The sequence below is a fragment of the Scylla paramamosain genome, chromosome 26 (genome assembly GCF_035594125.1).
Source record: "Scylla paramamosain isolate STU-SP2022 chromosome 26, ASM3559412v1, whole genome shotgun sequence".
Taxonomy (NCBI): domain Eukaryota; kingdom Metazoa; phylum Arthropoda; class Malacostraca; order Decapoda; family Portunidae; genus Scylla; species Scylla paramamosain.
The window spans coordinates 1670001-1688148 of NC_087176.1; the positions used below are offsets into that span (position 1 = coordinate 1670001).

Below are 18148 nucleotides of genomic sequence, written 5' to 3' on the forward strand. Positions count from 1 at the left end.
TGAGGAAAGAGTTGAAGAATAGAAGGACAAGGAGGAGAAGATGAACTTAACAATAAAGGAAAGATAAGGAGGAGGAGGAACAAAGCTAGCAGTGAAGATAGAAAGGAGGGGAAGGAGGACAAGAATACGTGGAGTTACTTAAGCTGAATCAGAACAAAGATAAAGGTATTGTCATGAGTGTGAGAAAGGAGAGAACAGGGAAGAGGATTAAATTATAGGACTTGAGAAGGCATGCGGAAAACAGAGAGGGAGACAGAAGTACAAACTAAAGAATACAGAGAATAAGTATAAAGTCAAAACACATCGAGGCAGAGAACCAGACACACCAGTATCAATTATCAATAGGTCATGAACTGCAACGTAACAACTCTGCCCTCCTCCAAACTCTTGCTTTTCACTCTTCCCCTGCCACCGCTGTCTCCTTGTGGTGACAGCAGCGGCAGCACAGTGTGTCTCCATGACTACGGCCCTCGCCCAACCTCTGTTCTCACCAAGACAGCGGGGCCACCTGATACTCGTGGCCCCTGAGGCTACAACCCAGTTAGTTAGAATCTACTGCGTTTATTTGCCAGTACTCGTCAGAAGAACAAACTATTGTGTATCTGGTGCTCCTTACGAGGATGATTGTGACGAGCCACGCTGTTCTTAGGTTGAAGAGGTGATGGTGGATGGAATTATGGGTTTCGAAACAAGAAAGCTGGCCAATGAGAAGGAGAAGGAAGAAGTTGCAGGGTTGGAGAGCAGGGGAACGAGGCTGGAGACAAGTTGAGAGAAGAGGAAGGGAAGATCAAAAGCTCAGAACAGGGAGAAAGCTTATAAAGAGGAGGCAGTGGGAGCCAAAGTTTATAGTAAGTTTGGAGAGAAAAGATCAAGAGAAGCTAAGCAGGAAAGAAGAAAAATAATAGAGGAAGGAAAGATCAAAAGAAGCAACATTAAGTACAAGACGAAAAGAATTAAGGGAGAGAGAGATAGGCAGAATTAGCTGCAATAAAGGAAGATTAAGAACAAAGCAAGACGCGTGAAGAACAACCGTCACGAGAGAAAGAAGAACTAAGCTAGGGGAATGCAGAGGCCGGCGACGTTGCGTGTTGACATAGACGTTTGGAGAGGCTGGGCTAGGCAGGACTGGCTGGCTAGTGGAGCGGTGGCGTCCATCCCGCACCCATCATGTCTCCATCTAATTTTCCACGAACTGAGGCCTGCAGGGGATAGGAGAGGGACAGACACATGGCTTTGGCACCCGCTCCCTCTGTGTGTGTGTGTGTGTGTGTGTGTGGCGGTGGCTACTGTTATGTGTCATGCGAGGGATGTGTGGTAAAAGAGAGAGAGAGAGAGAGAGAGAGAGAGAGAGAGAGAGAGACTGGTGTGCCATGCGAGGGATGTGTGGCATGAGAGAGAGAGAGAGAGAGAGAGAGAGAGAGAGAGAGAGAGAGAGAGAGAGAGAGAGAGAGAGAGAGTGGCCCGCCGCCAACATTACACAGACGGACTATCCACTCCTGCACCACCACGAACCACCACCACCGCCATCACCACCTCTAATTCCCTGAGACACCATATGATCAACATTAGAACGCCATCACTTCTGGCATTGCTACTGTGGTCCCCTGCGTCGCGCACTGTCCTTACATAATGGTTTTAATTTTGATGGGTGCTTTGAATAAGATATATGAACACTAAGCCGGGTTTTGAAAGCAGGCAACATTGCATGGTAAATAGCAGTGTGTGTGTCGGCGACAGAAGAGAAACTAAGCGAGTCAAGATTTGTAAATTTCTTTAAGCTCGTAGTGAAGTGTGTTTGTCCTTAGCGTAGATGTAGGATCTTATGCCTTATGTGCTTTTTGTCCCTGCCTGGGTTGCCTTGCACATGTCAGGCTCTCTGGAGATGAACATAATGCTGCACAACGTTCTCTCTCTCTCTCTCTCTCTCTCTCTCTCTCTCTCTCTCTCTCTCTCTCTCTCTCTCTCTCTCTCTCTCTCTCTCTCTCTGACTCGGTTAGTACGTAAGGCGATGTTGCCGCTACTCCGCTTCTCTACGATTTATGCCCGCTCCGCTTGGGTGTTTACGGACGGTGAGTGCAGTGTGGGTGTGTCTGTGAGGTATTTCTATAATTAATCCTGTGCTTCCTGTCCGTGGCTGCGTCTTCTGTCTGGGTGTTATCAATGTTGGCAAGAAATTATCAGTATGTATACAGATATAATAAAACGTGCACAGCCTTGTCTTGTTCTAGGCTAATACTTTTTTCCTTTTTTTTTTCGTGTGTGTATGCTTATCACAGTGTTATCTAAGTGTCATCCCGTGATCAGGTTGCTGGAGCGTATTCTCAAATTTACCTCTGCTACTTAGGACTGACCAGTGAAAGTTAATGGGGTTTACGAAGATATTTTCATGACTACTGATATTTTAACAAGTATTTGGTATTTATGGAAATCTGACTGTCACTTGTCATCTGTACCACCGTTATGAATTTGTAAGGGAACAAAACATTAACAAACACGAACCGTCGGTCTACATCTCTTAATAGTATTCATCTCATCCTACTTTACGCAATAAGTCGGATGTTTTTTTTCCAAGGCCCCTGCCCATCCTTCACTCGCCTAAACAGAGATCCCTTTTGGTCCTCTTAACAGTTCTGCGCAGTAATAACATCGCCCTCTCCCCGCTGCCTTCACTGTATCTTCACTCCCTTGTTCTTGCAGGGTCACAGGAAATGCTTGCTTGCTTGCTGGCTACTTCACATTGGCGTGGTGGTGTACCCAAGTTCAAGGATCATATATACTTAGACCGTCTCCTCATACCTGCATTTCCTTTTCTCTTTTTCTTTTTTTCTTTCTCTTCCTGTAGTGTTTCATCTTATTTCCACCTGCTGGCTCTTTTTTTATGTCCCTTTTTCTTTTCCTGTTCATTCCGTGATATTTTCTCTTGTTTTCTCTTCCTTTCCTTTTTTTTTCTTTTAGCTACCCTCTTCTCTTTTCCTTTTTTTTTTTTTCATTATCCTCTCCTCTCCACTCTAAACTTTCAGTCGCTTTCACTCCAGTCTCCCTTCACTGCTTTGCTCATTTCTCATTCATCTTCCTTCCTTCATTCCTTTTCATCTTTACCATAATGATTGCATATGAAACAAATATAGAGGCTACTAGAGGATAGAGGAGGGCAGTGTAGGCACATCTGTCAGTAGCTACCACTCGTACTGTACATACCCAGACATGATGCTTGATACCACCTTCAATTGAGACCTAACTGAAGCCTTATTGAGCTGAATTGTGACAGGCTGAAGTACTCTCTCTCTCTCTCTCTCTCTCTCTCTCTCTCTCTCTCTCTCTCTCTCTCTCTCTCTCTCTCTCTCTCTCTCTCTCTCTCTCTCTCTCTCTCTCTCTCTCTCTCTCATCGTAGAGGGTTATAAGGTGTATTGCTATTTATATCCTTAGGTAACATTGTATGGTCTCTCTCTCTCTCTCTCTCTCTCTCTCTCTCTCTCTCTCTCTCTCTCTCTCTCTCTCTCTCTCTCTCTCTCTCTCTCTCTCTCTCTCTCTCTCTCTCTCATGTAAGCCACTGCCTTTAACTACCATCACCACCATCTCCATGACCCTTTCAGCACCTAATAGGGATGTGCTTACAGTACTTGCCTGCCAGCACAGCAACTTAAGGAAGCCTGTCTCATTCCTCCCCCCACCTGCTTTAATCTTGCTGAACTGCTGGGTTAAGGATATCTGCTAGGAGGGAGGAGAAGGGGGAGTGTGAGAAAGGGAAGCTAGGTTAGGTACTTGTGGTGGTGATGAAGCTTTACAAGTCTTGGTTTCTTTGCGCTCTCTCTCTCTCTCTCTCTCTCTCTCTCTCTCTCTCTCTCTCTCTCTCTCTCTCTCTCTCTCTCTCTCTCTCTCTCTCTCTCTCTCTCTCTCTCTCTCTCTCTCTCTCTCTCTCTCTCTCTCTCTCTCTCTGGGATGAGTCAAGATACAAGTAGGTTTCTTGCCTTCACTCATCCTGTCCTGCTTCTGCCACTCACAAACCTTGAAAGCTCTTGCTGATGTTGGACTCAAAAAGTGCACTGAATTTCTTGCTCCTGGAACTGATGTCTTCCTCATGCCACAATAGTTTCTTGTACATTTTCAGCAGATATCTGTAAGGTGTGTGTGTGTGTGTGTGTGTGTGTGTGTGTGTGTGTGTGTGTGTGTGTGTGTGTGTGTGTGTGGTGTTTATGCTGTTGATATGGTTCTCTATCTTGTTATTTTGATAGGGTTTATGTGGGTTTATGTGTAAGGTTGTTACTTCTGTAAATATGAGTTAAATTGCCTTTTTTGTAACCAGACCACTCTTGGTTTATTTTTTAAGGGAGTGAAAAAAATATCAAATGCACAATTGAACCTTGAAGTGGTTAAGTTAATTATGAAGCAATTTATAGAGTTATTCCAATTGGCTGAGCAAGAATAGTTCCACAAATTGATGGCATGACTTTTTGATATTTTTTTTTTATCAGACAACATTGTTTTTATTGCAACAGTGATAGAGTAATGTGAGTTGTTCAGTTGGCCCTGTTTGGCTGTTTGTTATTGCAGGGCAGTGTTCTGTAGTAAGATAATCTCAGAACTTGACCCAACAAGAGTATGGCCTCCCCAGCTACATGAGTGTGTATTGTGATCAGGTTTCATTTTTTTGGTATATTTCTTATACAGTTGAGTAACATAGACTAGTAATCTCACTCCTTGATTCAGAAAAAGGGCAACTATAGATTTCTTTATTGCAGAAGAATATCCACAATGTGAATCTCTGCTATCATGTCTATTTTACATTCCTTAGAGAAATGGGTATGTGAAACTAATGATCTAAACCTAGTATTAATATAAAACAACAACTACACTTTCATTCATTGCAGTAGCAGAACAAACCTATTGAATTACATGTTTCAGACCATGCTTTCCCTTGCAAATTTCTGGTTAATAAGGTTATGTGGAGAGATCCCTTGAATTTATCCTAAACCATTCAACACGACCTATATTAGTGTGAGTCTGAAAGTTATATGAAAGGAAGACTTAACACAGTATTATCCTTGCTAAATGTGCAGCACAAGTTGTATAGTATTGTTTTCACTTGCAGTTTTCCATTGCGACAAGATTTTTACAGAAGCGACTAAATATCATCCCTACTATATCATGCAACCCAAGCTATATTGGTGTTTTGTTTCCCTTGCAGTTTTCTAGTGAGGCTGAAGGTTGTATGGAGAAAAGACCCTTGGGAGTACAATGGGGAAAGTCAACAGAGGGTCCCTTGTGTCCACGAGACGACGGCTAGTGAAGGGTGAGTGACCGAGCAAGTGTGTGTGTGTGTGTGTGTGTGTGTGTGTGCGTGCGTGCGTGCGTGTTTGCTTTGTTGGCTTGTGAAGTTAAGAGTAGACTTTGCCCTTGCCTGTTATTACTGTCTGTGCCACTGTAGCCTTCTTCCTCTGTTTGATCTCCACTACCAGTCTCTACATGTTTTCCCTCTTCTTTCTTTTGCATCCTTCTCAGCATAATTTTTTTTTTTTTTCTGTCTTCTTTTTCCATCTCTTTCTATTATTTGCAAACTTCTTTCTTGTGTTATTTACTTTTCATTATCTTTTTACTTGCACTTATCTCGTTCCATATGTGCTATACTTTTCTCATTCCCCTCCTTTCATTTACATCACATGTGGTGTGTAATTCATATTTTTGAAACTAATTGTATAATGCTTACTTTCTGTAAGGGTTCACAGTTAGCTAATTGTGATTAATTTAGGAGGTTATGGACCTTTAAATCTAGAGGCATTGAACCTTTCATCTGTGTAGGCATCTCCATTTTACCAACCATGGAGTGTTTGAGATTTGTCTGTGTTCACTTCATCTGACTTATACTGCTTTTAGTCACATATCTCAGACTGAGTGGCACTAAAGCTTTAATGAACCAAACAGTTTTGTGTAAAGGAAGTGGAATGATGTTAGTGTAGGATGCAGATAGAGATGTGTGTCCCAGCCATCTCATGTGCTGGGGTGGATAGTAGACTGTGTAGATCCTGATTGATGTTAGAATGGTGTTACTCTTATGCTAGAGTGAACAATACACTGTTTGTAGGTCCTGATTGATATTGAAATGGTGTTATTCTGTGTGTGATTCCTACCCACAAGAGTCCTCTTGTGTGGTGGGGTATTTAGTAGTTTGTACGTAGGCCTTGGTCTATTCTTAATATTAGATAGTGTTAGTGTTCTCCATACATCCTTCCCAGCTGTGTGTCCTCCATTGGATATTGGGTAAGTACTTTAGGGAAGGCAGAGTGTGGTGGGGCAATGTTTCAGGGTGAGAGTGAGAGGTCCTCACCCTCTTTGGGTGCAAAGTTCAAGGAGTTGTCATGGCAAGGCATGGCTCTGTGTATGCCACTTAACTAAGCACTTCTTTAGGAAAACTACCAGGGGCCCTAGGATAACGGAGATATGCAGGTAGATAGAGAGATAGATAAGAAATGTCTATCTTGGTTGGTAGTTGTCAGCGTAATGTTTTAGGAGGATGGTGAACTGTTCTGGAAGTGAAGGGAGGATGCTCCACCATTTACATTAGATTCTACTGCATTACAGCATGCCATAAGGTGGGTTTGACCATAGATCCTTTAGGCCTATGCTATGCTACTATTCATGACCTGGTGATTGTGTAACACGTGACAGACCATGTTAGGCTTCTGTTACTCACCTAAAGCTTGTGATGGTTGATACACACTCTTATCTTGTGTGCATTTGTGGGTTGCTTCTAGGGAAAGTATTAGGCCTGGGATAGAAACAATACTGTATCTATTTAGTTGTGTCATTTCATGTTGATTTATCACCCAATTAAAATTAATATATTTCATTCCTTACTTTTCTTTACACATTATTCCAGACTATTGTAGATTTCACTGATTTCAAACTGCAGTCTACCTTATTTTCTCTATTCCCTTCTTTTAAGTTTCTTACCTTTAGCAGAATCTGTAGTCTTCAATATTTTGGAGCAGAAGCTTGAAACAGGATACCTTCACTAACTAGAATTGAAAGAGAGAGAGAGAGAGAGAGAGAGAGGAGAGAGAGAGAGAGAGAGAGAGAGAGAGAGAGAGAGACCATAAGTGTATTAATTAAATCAGAGACAAGAGGTCAGGAGCTGGACGAGGCATTACTAAAGTAGTTTGGGATAGCCTATTTTGCATCCAAATTTCTTTGCTTCTAGTTAACTTCAATCCATTTCACATCATCTCAGTGCAGTATAATTGCAATGCTTGATCTTTTCCCTTTGCTTTTTCAGTGTTTTGTAGATCTCCAATAGTAGTTAACTTCACTCCATTTCACGTGTCTCACTGCAGGATAATTAACACACTCCTCCCTTCCCCTTTACTTGTGGCTCCTGGAATCAGCGTCTGGATCAGGGGGCAAGAGATCTCGTGCTACATCTGCCGGCAAGGGTAATCTGCCACTACCACCACCACCACCATCACAATCCCTGGTTTTGGATGAGGACTCAGGCTTCGGTGGCGACCAGTCCCTTGATTCTGAGTCTTCATTGCTGTCGGCCCCAAACGTCGCAGGTCCTGGAGTGGTGCTGCCGTCCCTCACCATGGTGCCCCAGGCGGTGAGTCTTCCACACCACCACCTGCCAAGCCTTGCTGCTCCACTTCTCCTCACATCTTTATTCATTTGTTTCCCGTTTTTTGTGCTGTTCACTTATTGACTACTATGCTCTTCTCTCCCATGAGTTGCAGGTGTTAACGAGACAGACCTTGTGTCCTCCTGTGGTGCTGGGAGAGAGAGAGAGAGAGAGAGAGAGAGAGAGAGAGAGAGAGAGAGAGAGAGAGAGAGAGAGAGAGAGAGAGAGAGAGAGAGAGAGAGAGAGAGGGAGAGAGAGAGAGGGAGAGAGAGAGGGAGAGAGAGAGGGAGAGAGAGAGAGAGAGAGAGAGAGAGAGAGAGAGAGAGAGAGAGAGAGAGAGAGAGAGGCACTCACATCAGCTCAAAATTTAGCAATCTTGTTGTTTGTTCACGATTCCTGGTGTTGTGCTAGTTCAAAGTTCCATCCTGTGACATGGATAGTAATGTCTGCAGTCCCTCTCAGTTTGTTGGGGAGCCAGTTTTTTGTACACACAAAGGAATTAAAATATCAGCTTTGCCCATAATATTTGACAGGAAGTGTGATAACACTGTGAGTGCTCTGCTGGTTCAGTTGAGAGCCACTGTCACTGGCCCGGTGAACGTTGCTTATGAGGCGAATGTTATCAGTGGTAGCATGTAAGCACGAGGTCCTGAGCACATTTATTTGCACAGCTTACTCGGTTCTCTGAGACCCTGCAAGACCGAGGGAGACCGAGAAGTGAGCTTTATGTGGGTAAGTATTGTGACCTGGGTTGGATGGAAGGAGACTCATCTGTCCTTGTGTTTCCTCACCACCACACCCTGTGGTGTTGTCTGACCCCGGTGTCCCGTTTGGGTTGTGTCTTACAGAAACTGTTGCTAGTCAGTTTGTTGCAAGGTGCTGGGGGCCTGCCAGGGTCGGGGACCAGCCAGAATGCCTCAGCAAATGTTGCGGTTGGGGCTTCTCCCCCCACAACGCAAGCGAGTGTCAGTAATGGCACCAACCAAACAGGGAACACCCATGGTGCAGTGATGTCCAGAGGTGCAGAAAAGGAGAGTCAGGGCTCCCACAGTGTACGGCCCTTGCTGGCTGCTGCTCCCATTGAGTTGCCAGCAGCCAGCACCAGCTCTCCCTCCAACTACCCCACTGAGCCTGTGGCACTTGGGAGTGCAGGCCATAAGGTAGGCATCATTATATGCAACCCTCCTCATGCCTCCATCCTCTGCAGGGCCCTTCCAGGGAGACCCTCCTTGATGCGGGGGGGCCTCCTGCCTCCAGGGGCTCCATGCCAGGCAGACTCTGCCCAGACCTCTGGCTCCTGTGGCCACACTCACATAATTGGCTTTAATTCCAAATTACTCAGCAAGATGGCAAAGAGGGCCCATGGGAGGTCTGAGCCTCACCCTCAAAGAACTCTTAGCCACAAATTGTTGCTCACTTAATATCTGGAGAGTTAAAGCCCTGTGGAAGCTTGATGACTAAAGTAGAGAATAACCAGAGTGTAGTAGTCAACCTGAGTCTGGCCTCAGCTGCATGTGTGCACCTCAGTCCACCTTGGTTTGTGCTGCCTGGCTCAGACTGACCAACTTCCTTTTTGTGCTTTGCTCATGTTTCCATTTTTTTTATTTTTTTTTATGGAATGTAAATATTTTGCACATTCCTTTATTTTTATTGAAGCTCCAAGGCTGATAGAAGGTATAGAAATAAAAAATTTTCTAATATGTCGCAGGATAAAACTCAAGGCAAAGATATCTGGTTGTAAATGTCAAAAGTCATTGTATCAACCATAGATTCTGCCTGTCAATATGAGGTTTTCTTGGGCCAAAACTAAAGTAAATGTGAAACTTTGTATTTATAATTTTAAAGTTACTCATCTTACATGTTGACCAATAAATATTTAATTATCAATGTTTCCTCCCATGGTAACATTGGTGTGGCAAGGTTTTACACACATTTATTATATAGAAAAGATTGCCTGGTCTAGCACCTCCACATTGTCAGAAAACAGCGAGCTGACAAGTTTCAGGATTACGCTCAGGAGAAGAACACAAAACATTACATGCCCATTATGCTAACCACAGCCCACCACCCACACTTGCAAAGATAGCAAGGTGGTGCAGGATGAGATCACCGTGGAAAAGTGGTCGTAGATGAGTGATGGGTCATGGAATTTCCAGAGGATGTGGATGAAGAAAGAGCAGGAGTAGGAGGAAAAACATAGCATGATATGACCTCCAACTGTGTTAGTGAGGGAAAGTGTGCCCAAAGTGAATTTGTTTTGCCTCTGTTGACAGCTTATGTATACAGAATTTTTTTCTTTTCTCAGAATTTTATCTTTCCTACATGAATAGAAGTTTTGAGTGGGGAACTGGTGGGAACAAGAGTAATGCTTAATTGAATGACAGTTAGAGAATGAAGGGAAGAGAGGGATGCATAACTGAACATGACATAGAAAGTGTTTCATATAGTGAAGAACTAGCAGCTGGTTGAGAGTGAACAAATAGTGGACTGAAGGGAAAAGAAATGCATAAGGAGAAATTGAAAGCTGACTATAAAAGTAGGAATTAGTGAATGGATTACTGAAGAGAAGAGAACAGAAAGATGTACAAAACCCCAGGGTATTGAGGTGAAGTTTGTGTAATAAGTAGAAAGAATAAATAAAATGGGAAAAGCTTATTATGATATCAGTATAGTAAGTATGTAGAAGGAACAGGATTAATGGAATGATATTTGAGTGCAGGATTCTTGTCACTCAGTATTACGTGAATAATTAATTACTCAGTATGCCTCATGGATTTTTCAAATATTAGTCACCTTTTATGTCTGCAGATAAAATCATCTTCATATTGAAGTCACATTCATTGCATCTCTCACCCATCAGAACTCATGCATCTCATCAGAACACCTTTCTCTAACCTCATAAATATGTATGTTACATAATTATAATAATAATAGTCCATGCTTGGTGTGTCAACAGAACTCCAGGTTGCAGTAGTGGATGAGGTATCAGCAAGTGGTCTTAATTTTGTAGTAGGTGTGAGGTGTGTTGGTGTGTTTGCCCATCTCTGGGGCAGGTATAATTCAACTGAGTCTGTGATGCTAATTTACTTTTCTTTGTCTCTTTAATTTTTATTTATTTATTTACCTATTTATAAATTATTACTATTATTATTTATTTATTTATTTATTTATTTATTTATTTATTTTTCATAATGAATTCTGTGGAAATATTCTTGTATATCTTAACACTTTATTTCAGTGTGAGTTTGCTCATTGCTTTTGTATGAGAATAATTGTTATTATTCATGCATCTTTAGACATAGAAATACAATGAGAGGGGATAATAGATATATTTCTGAGCTATATTAAAGTACATGTTGGTATGTGTGTTATGTTGGTGTTAGTGGACCAGTGATGGGTAGGCACATTCTTGTCAGGAACAGAAATTAGGTCTTAAAGAATAGTGAAATGATAACAAAATGTTGGAGGAATGAGTGTGGTTAGGAGAGTAAAGTAAAAAGTACCTCTTAAACAGGTGGTGGAGGGCCAGGTGAACTTGAAGAGGGACAACCTGAAGGTGGATCTGAGTGATGAGGCTCTCAAGGTGGATCTAAGTGAAGATTCGCTAAATGTGGATTTAAGTGAAGAGGCCCAGGAACTGCCGGCCTCTCAAGCTTCTGCCACTGCCACGACGCACACTATGCCACCTCTCGTCTCCTTCCGAGATGTCTCACTGCTCTCGTCCCTTCATCAGTTTAAGTGTGTTTTAGTTGATATATTTTTAAAAGTCTTAAGAAATTATGTATTATATGTGGTAGGTCTTCTGGGGAAAAAATACTTGATGTGGGAAGCTCAGACTTTCAAATGTATCGTGGTTTTTGGAGTTCTATATCTTACAGGGAGAGTACATAGATCATATCAATTTTTCTTTAGCTTTATGTCATTACTCATGCTTGGTGTTGCATTCTTATCTTTGCTGATAGCACACACTCCTAACACAACACCTTGATCTCCCAGGGGGAACAACAGTGCAGGCAACCCTGCCATGCTGCGAGTAGATGGAGGTGCCCAGACTTGTGTGAGCAGCAAGGTGGTGAGGCCAGGTGTCCCCCACAGTCCACCACCCCTCACAGCCCAGCTCTCAGCACGGTCCTCTGATGGCAGTGTTGAGTTGAAGCTGGTGACGCAGCCTGAGGAGCAGCACAGGGCTCGCTACCAGACAGAGGGATCACGAGGTGCTGTGAAGGATCGGTCTGGGTCAGGCCATCCCACTGTCAAGGTGAGGATGCCATACAGTTTTCTAGACCTGTCATAGTTTGTCCTTTTATTCTTGCTGTGCCTAACAACTATCTCTAGAGATAGTGGTTATGCAAAACAGAATCCACTGAGGTCTTGATGATCATCCTGATCTGATTGGTATTGTGTTGAACTCGCATCGTGAGTGTCCTGATAAAAATTCTAGTAATGAGTCCCTCATAGCCAGTATATTTACTGTAATGACTCAGCTTTCCCTGTTGATTCTTGGGACAGTAATGTAAATTATTTTCCTTAAAGGTCAGTCAATGTAAATCTTGGTCATATATTTACCTAGGGAGGAATGATATCAAGTAGAAAACTAATTGAAGTATTCTTTACCTCCCCCAGCTGGTAGGATACAGCAAGCCCACCACACTTCAGATCTTTGTGGGGTCAGACACAGGGAAGTCTGGTCCCCACATGTTTTACCAGGTGTGTCGTGTGAGTGGCAAGAATTCCACCCCATGCCGTGAGCGTCGAGTGGATGGCACCGTGGTGATAGAAGCGGCACTCCACCCAGAAAATGAAATGACCATGAGGTGTGATCTCATTATTATAATATGGTGATGGTTATATAAATGAGTGCTTTTGGTATAGTGTGTCTTAATCTACATGCACATTGAAACAGGTTATGGTAATTGTACAGTTAAGTATGTACATGCATTAGCCATATGTGTGCCTGGCAGCTGCGACTGTGTGGGCATCCTGAAGGAGCGTAATGTAGATGTGGAACACCGCTTCAAGGCCGTCATGTCCCGAGGTCGCAAGAAGAGCACCAAGTGTCGTCTGGTGTTCCGTACCTTTATCACTCTCCCCAGTGGTGCTCAGGAGGTGCTGCAGGTTGTCTCACAGCCCATTGCCTGCAGTGAGTACCACTCAGATTCTTTTATTTATCTTGTTGAAGGTTCTTTTTATTTATCTTGTTGCCTGTTTTGGGCTCAGATAGATTTCTGAAGATTTTGATGGATACAGACAGTTGGGTATCATGCCTCAAAATAGTGTTAATGTTCTTGTCTCCCAGCCCAGCCACCAGGTGTGCCGGAAATCTGCCGTAAGTCTATCAGCTCTTGCTTAGTGACTGGCGGTGAACAGATCTTCATCTTTGGCAAGAATTTCTTGAAAGACACAGTGGTGGTATTCCAGCAACACAGTGCCAAGGCCCAGCCTATATGGGAAGAAAAGGTCCTGCCTGACAAAGACTCTCTGCAACCTGTAAGTGGACCCATAAGGCCATGAAGTGTATTGCTTGCCTTCTGTACTCCTTAAGATTCATTACTTCCATGTATGTGCCCCATGGTTTGTTCATAATGCAAACACATTACTTCATTTGTGGTAAACTATGAATTGATGGGACATTGAAGGAAACAGCAGTGCTTTAATAGCCTTAAAGTCTTGCATTGCATGGAATTAGCTTTTCTCCTCTCCTTTGAGAAGTCGGTATGAACGGTTATGTATTGGCAGATTCATCTGATTGTGGCGGTGCCCAAGTACTGCGACCTCACAGTGACGGAGGAGGTGACTGTGGAGATGGTGGTCGTCTCTGGAGGAAAGAAGTCAGAACCTCAAAGCTTCACCTATCTTCCTCTGCCCACCAAGAAGGGTATGTGTTCTGGCAGGCATCAAACCATCACCTTGTCCTGCTTGACATCATCTGTGCTGGCCCATTCAAGGGAAGGGAGAGGATGGTCATCATGCGGTGAACACTGAACGATAACCAGCAGATGTCTTCACTACCTCTTGCAATAAGCATTGATGGGTATTCACTTTGCATTTCCCCCTCTAGTCCACATCTCTTATGTTCCCATAATTTTTTTGAGTCCCAGTAGCTTTTAAATTTTAAAATGAATTGCTCATTCACCTCAGTGAAGAGCACATACTTTGAAGGTATAATTAATTACTTGCATTATCTTGAGAAATCCATTAAAGTAAATGTTGAATCTTTGAAAAGAAAGCCTTCTCTTCCCTTGATTACCTGCTTGATCAGTGTAGCGTTACCTACCAAACCTCAGGCCTCCCGCACAGAGCGAGGGGGCAGACCAGAGTATTGCCTTGATGTCATACTTTTTGTCAGAGTGTCATCAGGCAGGTAGGCCGGCTCCATTAATCACCAGCACACGTTTGACCCCTCGCACCCTCCCCCAGGGCCTGGCCATGGGGGGCCAGGGGGCACTCTGCCTCCAGCCAAATACTACATCTCAATGGGGAATGCAAGTCAAAAATGGCAGCCGGTGTCTGTGGTACTGTGAGGCCCATTCTGTGCTCATTTGGACCTCACAGTTCACTTACACCCTCCTGTAAGGGCAGACTGCTAGTCCATAGTGCATTATTGTGCCCACTTACCTATGACAACTTTGTAGCCAGTTTGTTCATTAGTTTTGCCTCTGTGAAATATGTGATGTTTACTTTAGCATCTCTATTAGTGATGGTTTTGCCATCAGCTTTGGTGTCATATAAGGACAAACTGTTGATCTTAGAAGTGTTGGGATCAACACTTTTGAGATTCCCATAAACTGGCATCAAAGTTGCATAGTCTGCCCTTCCATATTTAATGAGAAAAGCTGTAACATTGATTAAGCTGCTGCTGGATGGTTTGCTAGGCCCTGGGGGGCTGGTGTTGGGGGCAGGGGCGGGGCCACTAACACCCCCTCTCATCGCCTGGTGTGTATGCAGACTGTGAAGAAGCTGCATCCTCACCAGATGGGGGCAACACATGCAATCATTATGCTCCTTGTCTCAACACTACTTTCAAGTCACTTGTGGCCCCCTCATTGTGAGGGCCCTGTCACTGCCCAGCTCAGACATTCTCCCTTGTGGTTCAAGCATGTGTTGCCTAGTATCTTGATCATGTGGGCTTCCTCAATCAATTCATGAGGGTGGTTGCCCTACTCGCAGGCCGGAGATCTGGATTGAGCTGCAGTATCCTAGGCTGGCCAGCCCAGGTCTCCCTCGTGCCATTCTCATGCCATTGCCAGTGTGCATGTGCAAGATTGAGGAAGCCCGGGAGGTTTCATACCTCCCACCAATAAATCCCCCAAAATGCGGTGCCTCTCTGTTAGTTACATAGGTGTCGCTGGTCTCACTCATGTCTGAGATTGGCGAGGTGCGGCGGCGAACTCGGGGCAGCGCCGCGGCCGTGGTCCCGTAAGTCCCAGGGGACCTACCCAGCAGGTGGTGTCGTTCGCTTGCTGCTCTGTCATCCATTCATTCACCCACACCCAATGCCACTCCCCTCACTGCCACCACCATCACCACCACCTCCTCATACATATGTGCCTATAACCACTTATACAGACACACAGATGTGGATACCTCAAAAATAACATCATGATGTCTTTCACACAGGCACACCAAACATTCCACAGACTTGTCTTGCCATGCCACTCTGCCACCCACCTTTCATCACTTTCATCTTCCCACCTTAGGACACACTCTTGCTGATGCCACATGCACGTACACCTCCCCTCACTTACCCCACTGGTGCCTCCATCATGTTTCATTCTTTACCATACATGCCTTCATCTTCCCACACACTCATGCCTTGCCTGATCCTGTACCTTCCCACCTTGCCTCACCATTTCACACCCATGCTGCACTTTACTCCTGAAGATGCCCAGGCACACATGCTTTTTTTTTTCTTCTCCTTAAATACTTGTGGACCAAATCTCACTGTAAGCAAGCAGCAGGAGGTGATGAATAGTTTCTATGGCTGTGTAATGGTATCAGCCATCACATATCCCATACCATCAGTTTCTTACCATAGGAATAGAGTTCAAAGTCAGTTGATTTTGCCAAGCTGTAGAAAAGTTGTTCATTCAACATTTCAGAGATTTTTTGCTTCATATATTATTGTATAGGAATTGTCAGCATAATTTATGCTCAGTTTATTGATAATTGATGACTTTCACTACTGTACAAGAAGATGTGCACAGCTTTGGGGAGGGAATGAGGCATCACCAGGCTTCAGGCTTAACCCTCCTCCAACACAATGGCTGGGAAGGGATGGCACTCAGAGGACACACTGCTGGTTGTGTTGCTGAGGAAATGTACGGAGGTGTGCTGCAATCTCCGCTCACTCCACCTTTGATTTCATTTTTTTTTTTTTTTTTTTTTTTTTCTCATGGGGATTTATGGCTTCTGGCTTCAGTCTGTGGGTATGTCTTCATTTTAAGCTCAGGTCCTCTAGAAGTTGTGTATTTGTGTGGAAAATGTCATTTGAGAACAAATTAGTCAATGTTGGATGCTGGAAATATAAGCTTTTGTACTGCAAAGATTTGCTTGGAAAGAAAAAAAAAAAAGGAATTTTGTGATGTTAAAAGTTTGAATTGTGTGAAGTTACTAAACCAGACTTTTCTATGTACATGTGCATTCAGGATTTCTTTCAAACCAAGAAAATTCTTACACAGTATAAACCTGATCTCCACCACAACTCTAATGAAAACTATTCTAACATTAGGCAAGTTTAGTTAAACATTACCAGCTTTTGTTTAAATGTGGCATCTCACTTTCTTATTTAGTCTCACACAAGCACTTATTGGAGCAGCAAATTTTCAAAACATAGGGATGGGCAGATTCAAGGAAGGCACACAATCCATCTGACATTAAAATAATTTGTGGGTGAATTCCAGCAACATATTGGAAAATATACAGTTGGCCAGGATACAGAAGAGTAGATCACACAAAAGATAGTTTAGTTATTACACACAACTTGTCACCTCTTCACTAAATTGATAACCATCTCTTTCTGCCATCACACACACACACACACACACACACACACACACACACACACACACACACACACACACACACACACACACACACACACACACACACACACACACACACACACACACACACACACACTTAGTGGCTCACATTCTCCACTTATTTGTCAGCTGACTCACCGTCTCATCCCTCTCCCAGGGTGATCCACTCCTTGCGGTCTCCTGTTTTCATGGCTCTCACACAAGGTACCACCCTCCTCCTTTTCATGCCTTACTTCTCATGGTGCTTTCATTCACTAGTTTTGGTTATCTTTTGGTTTTTCTTTCTTTCCTCCTTCTTTCCTTCTTTCCTTCCTATGTTCCTTCCTTCCTTTAATTTTTTTTTGTCTTGGGTTATTCTTTTTTGGTCTTTGTTCTCCTTCGAATACAACACTCACCCTCTCGTTTCACTCTGCCTCTTGCATACACAGAACACATGTTTATTTTGTAATTTAGAATGGTGTCATGTATGGTAAGTATTTACAGATATTTATATGCATAGATTATATGTTCATTTTATTTTTCATCATCACATAGAATTCTGTCCCCATAAACTAGCTGAAATTTGGCCATGTACATACATGCATACAGATTTACATAATGTGTGTGTGGGATTAATTATACCACTAGGGTGTATTAAACAGCTCATCACCACCACAACCACCACCACTGTGGCTGTCAGTGTAAGTGAACTGTCACTGCCATTACCCACACTCATCTCATATTCACTGTTATTTTTCTTAAGCTAGATAAGATATATAGCTTATCCTGTTTTAATGTACTACCTAACCGTTACTACCACTACTACTATTACCACTACTATTTTTACTTCTACTTTTACTGTTACTGCTACTAGTACTATTTCACTTGATTATTACTCCTTCTGTTATAACTGTTACTCCTTGAGAAATGTGTTCCTCTAGGCAGTGAAAGACATCATTCAGGCCTGTTTACTTGATTCCTTAATGGATTGGCTTCACATTTGAGTTTTGATGAATGCAAGATATTTATTTGCCTTTACCTAATGATAGCATGACCACAAGCATGCTAGGTGAGGGTGAGAGAGAGAGAGAGAGAGAGAGAGAGAGAGAGAGAGAGAGAGAGAGAGAGAGAGAGAGAGAGAGAGAGAGAGAGAGAGAGAGAGAGAGAGAGAGAGAGAGAGAGAGAGAGAGAGAGAGAGAGAGAGAGAGAGAGAGAGAGAGAGAGAGAAGAGTTGTGTGGTGGTGTTGGTGTTCTTTCCAGCAGCCAGGGCACAGGAGATATAATGCAGGAGTCTGTCATCAGGTGGTCTGCACATCACTCCAAACACGGCTGAGGAGTCAAGGTGGCTTTGTGTGTATGTGTGTGTGAACCAGTGTGTGTCTGTATGATTGTGTGCTTTCATGCAAATGTGTGTTAGTGTGCATGTTCAGGTGTGTGGGTATGTGCATGTGTACAAGCATGGGTGTGTGTATGTTTGTGAGTATGTGTACTTTTGTGTAAGTGTGTATCTGTGTGTGTG

The 18148-nt window shown here is 43.3% G+C and overlaps 1 protein-coding gene across 3 annotated transcripts in view; it reads left to right on the forward strand.

The window, feature by feature from the left end:
• Positions 1 to 18148, forward strand: part of LOC135113564 (nuclear factor of activated T-cells 5-like) — a 44137-nt gene that overhangs the window by 19018 nt on the left and 6971 nt on the right. For 2 of the 3 annotated variants that reach the window (XM_064028834.1, XM_064028835.1), the window contains 9 exons: positions 5186 to 5290; positions 7380 to 7594; positions 8458 to 8769; positions 11124 to 11347; positions 11606 to 11867; positions 12233 to 12423; positions 12571 to 12749; positions 12906 to 13096; positions 13346 to 13484. In XM_064028834.1, the coding sequence (XP_063884904.1) occupies positions 5236 to 5290; positions 7380 to 7594; positions 8458 to 8769; positions 11124 to 11347; positions 11606 to 11867; positions 12233 to 12423; positions 12571 to 12749; positions 12906 to 13096; positions 13346 to 13484 (1768 nt within the window). In that variant the 5' untranslated portion in view covers positions 5186 to 5235. The remainder of the gene's footprint in view (positions 1 to 5185; positions 5291 to 7379; positions 7595 to 8457; positions 8770 to 11123; positions 11348 to 11605; positions 11868 to 12232; positions 12424 to 12570; positions 12750 to 12905; positions 13097 to 13345; positions 13485 to 18148) is intronic. The other variant, XM_064028836.1, reaches the window with a different exon arrangement.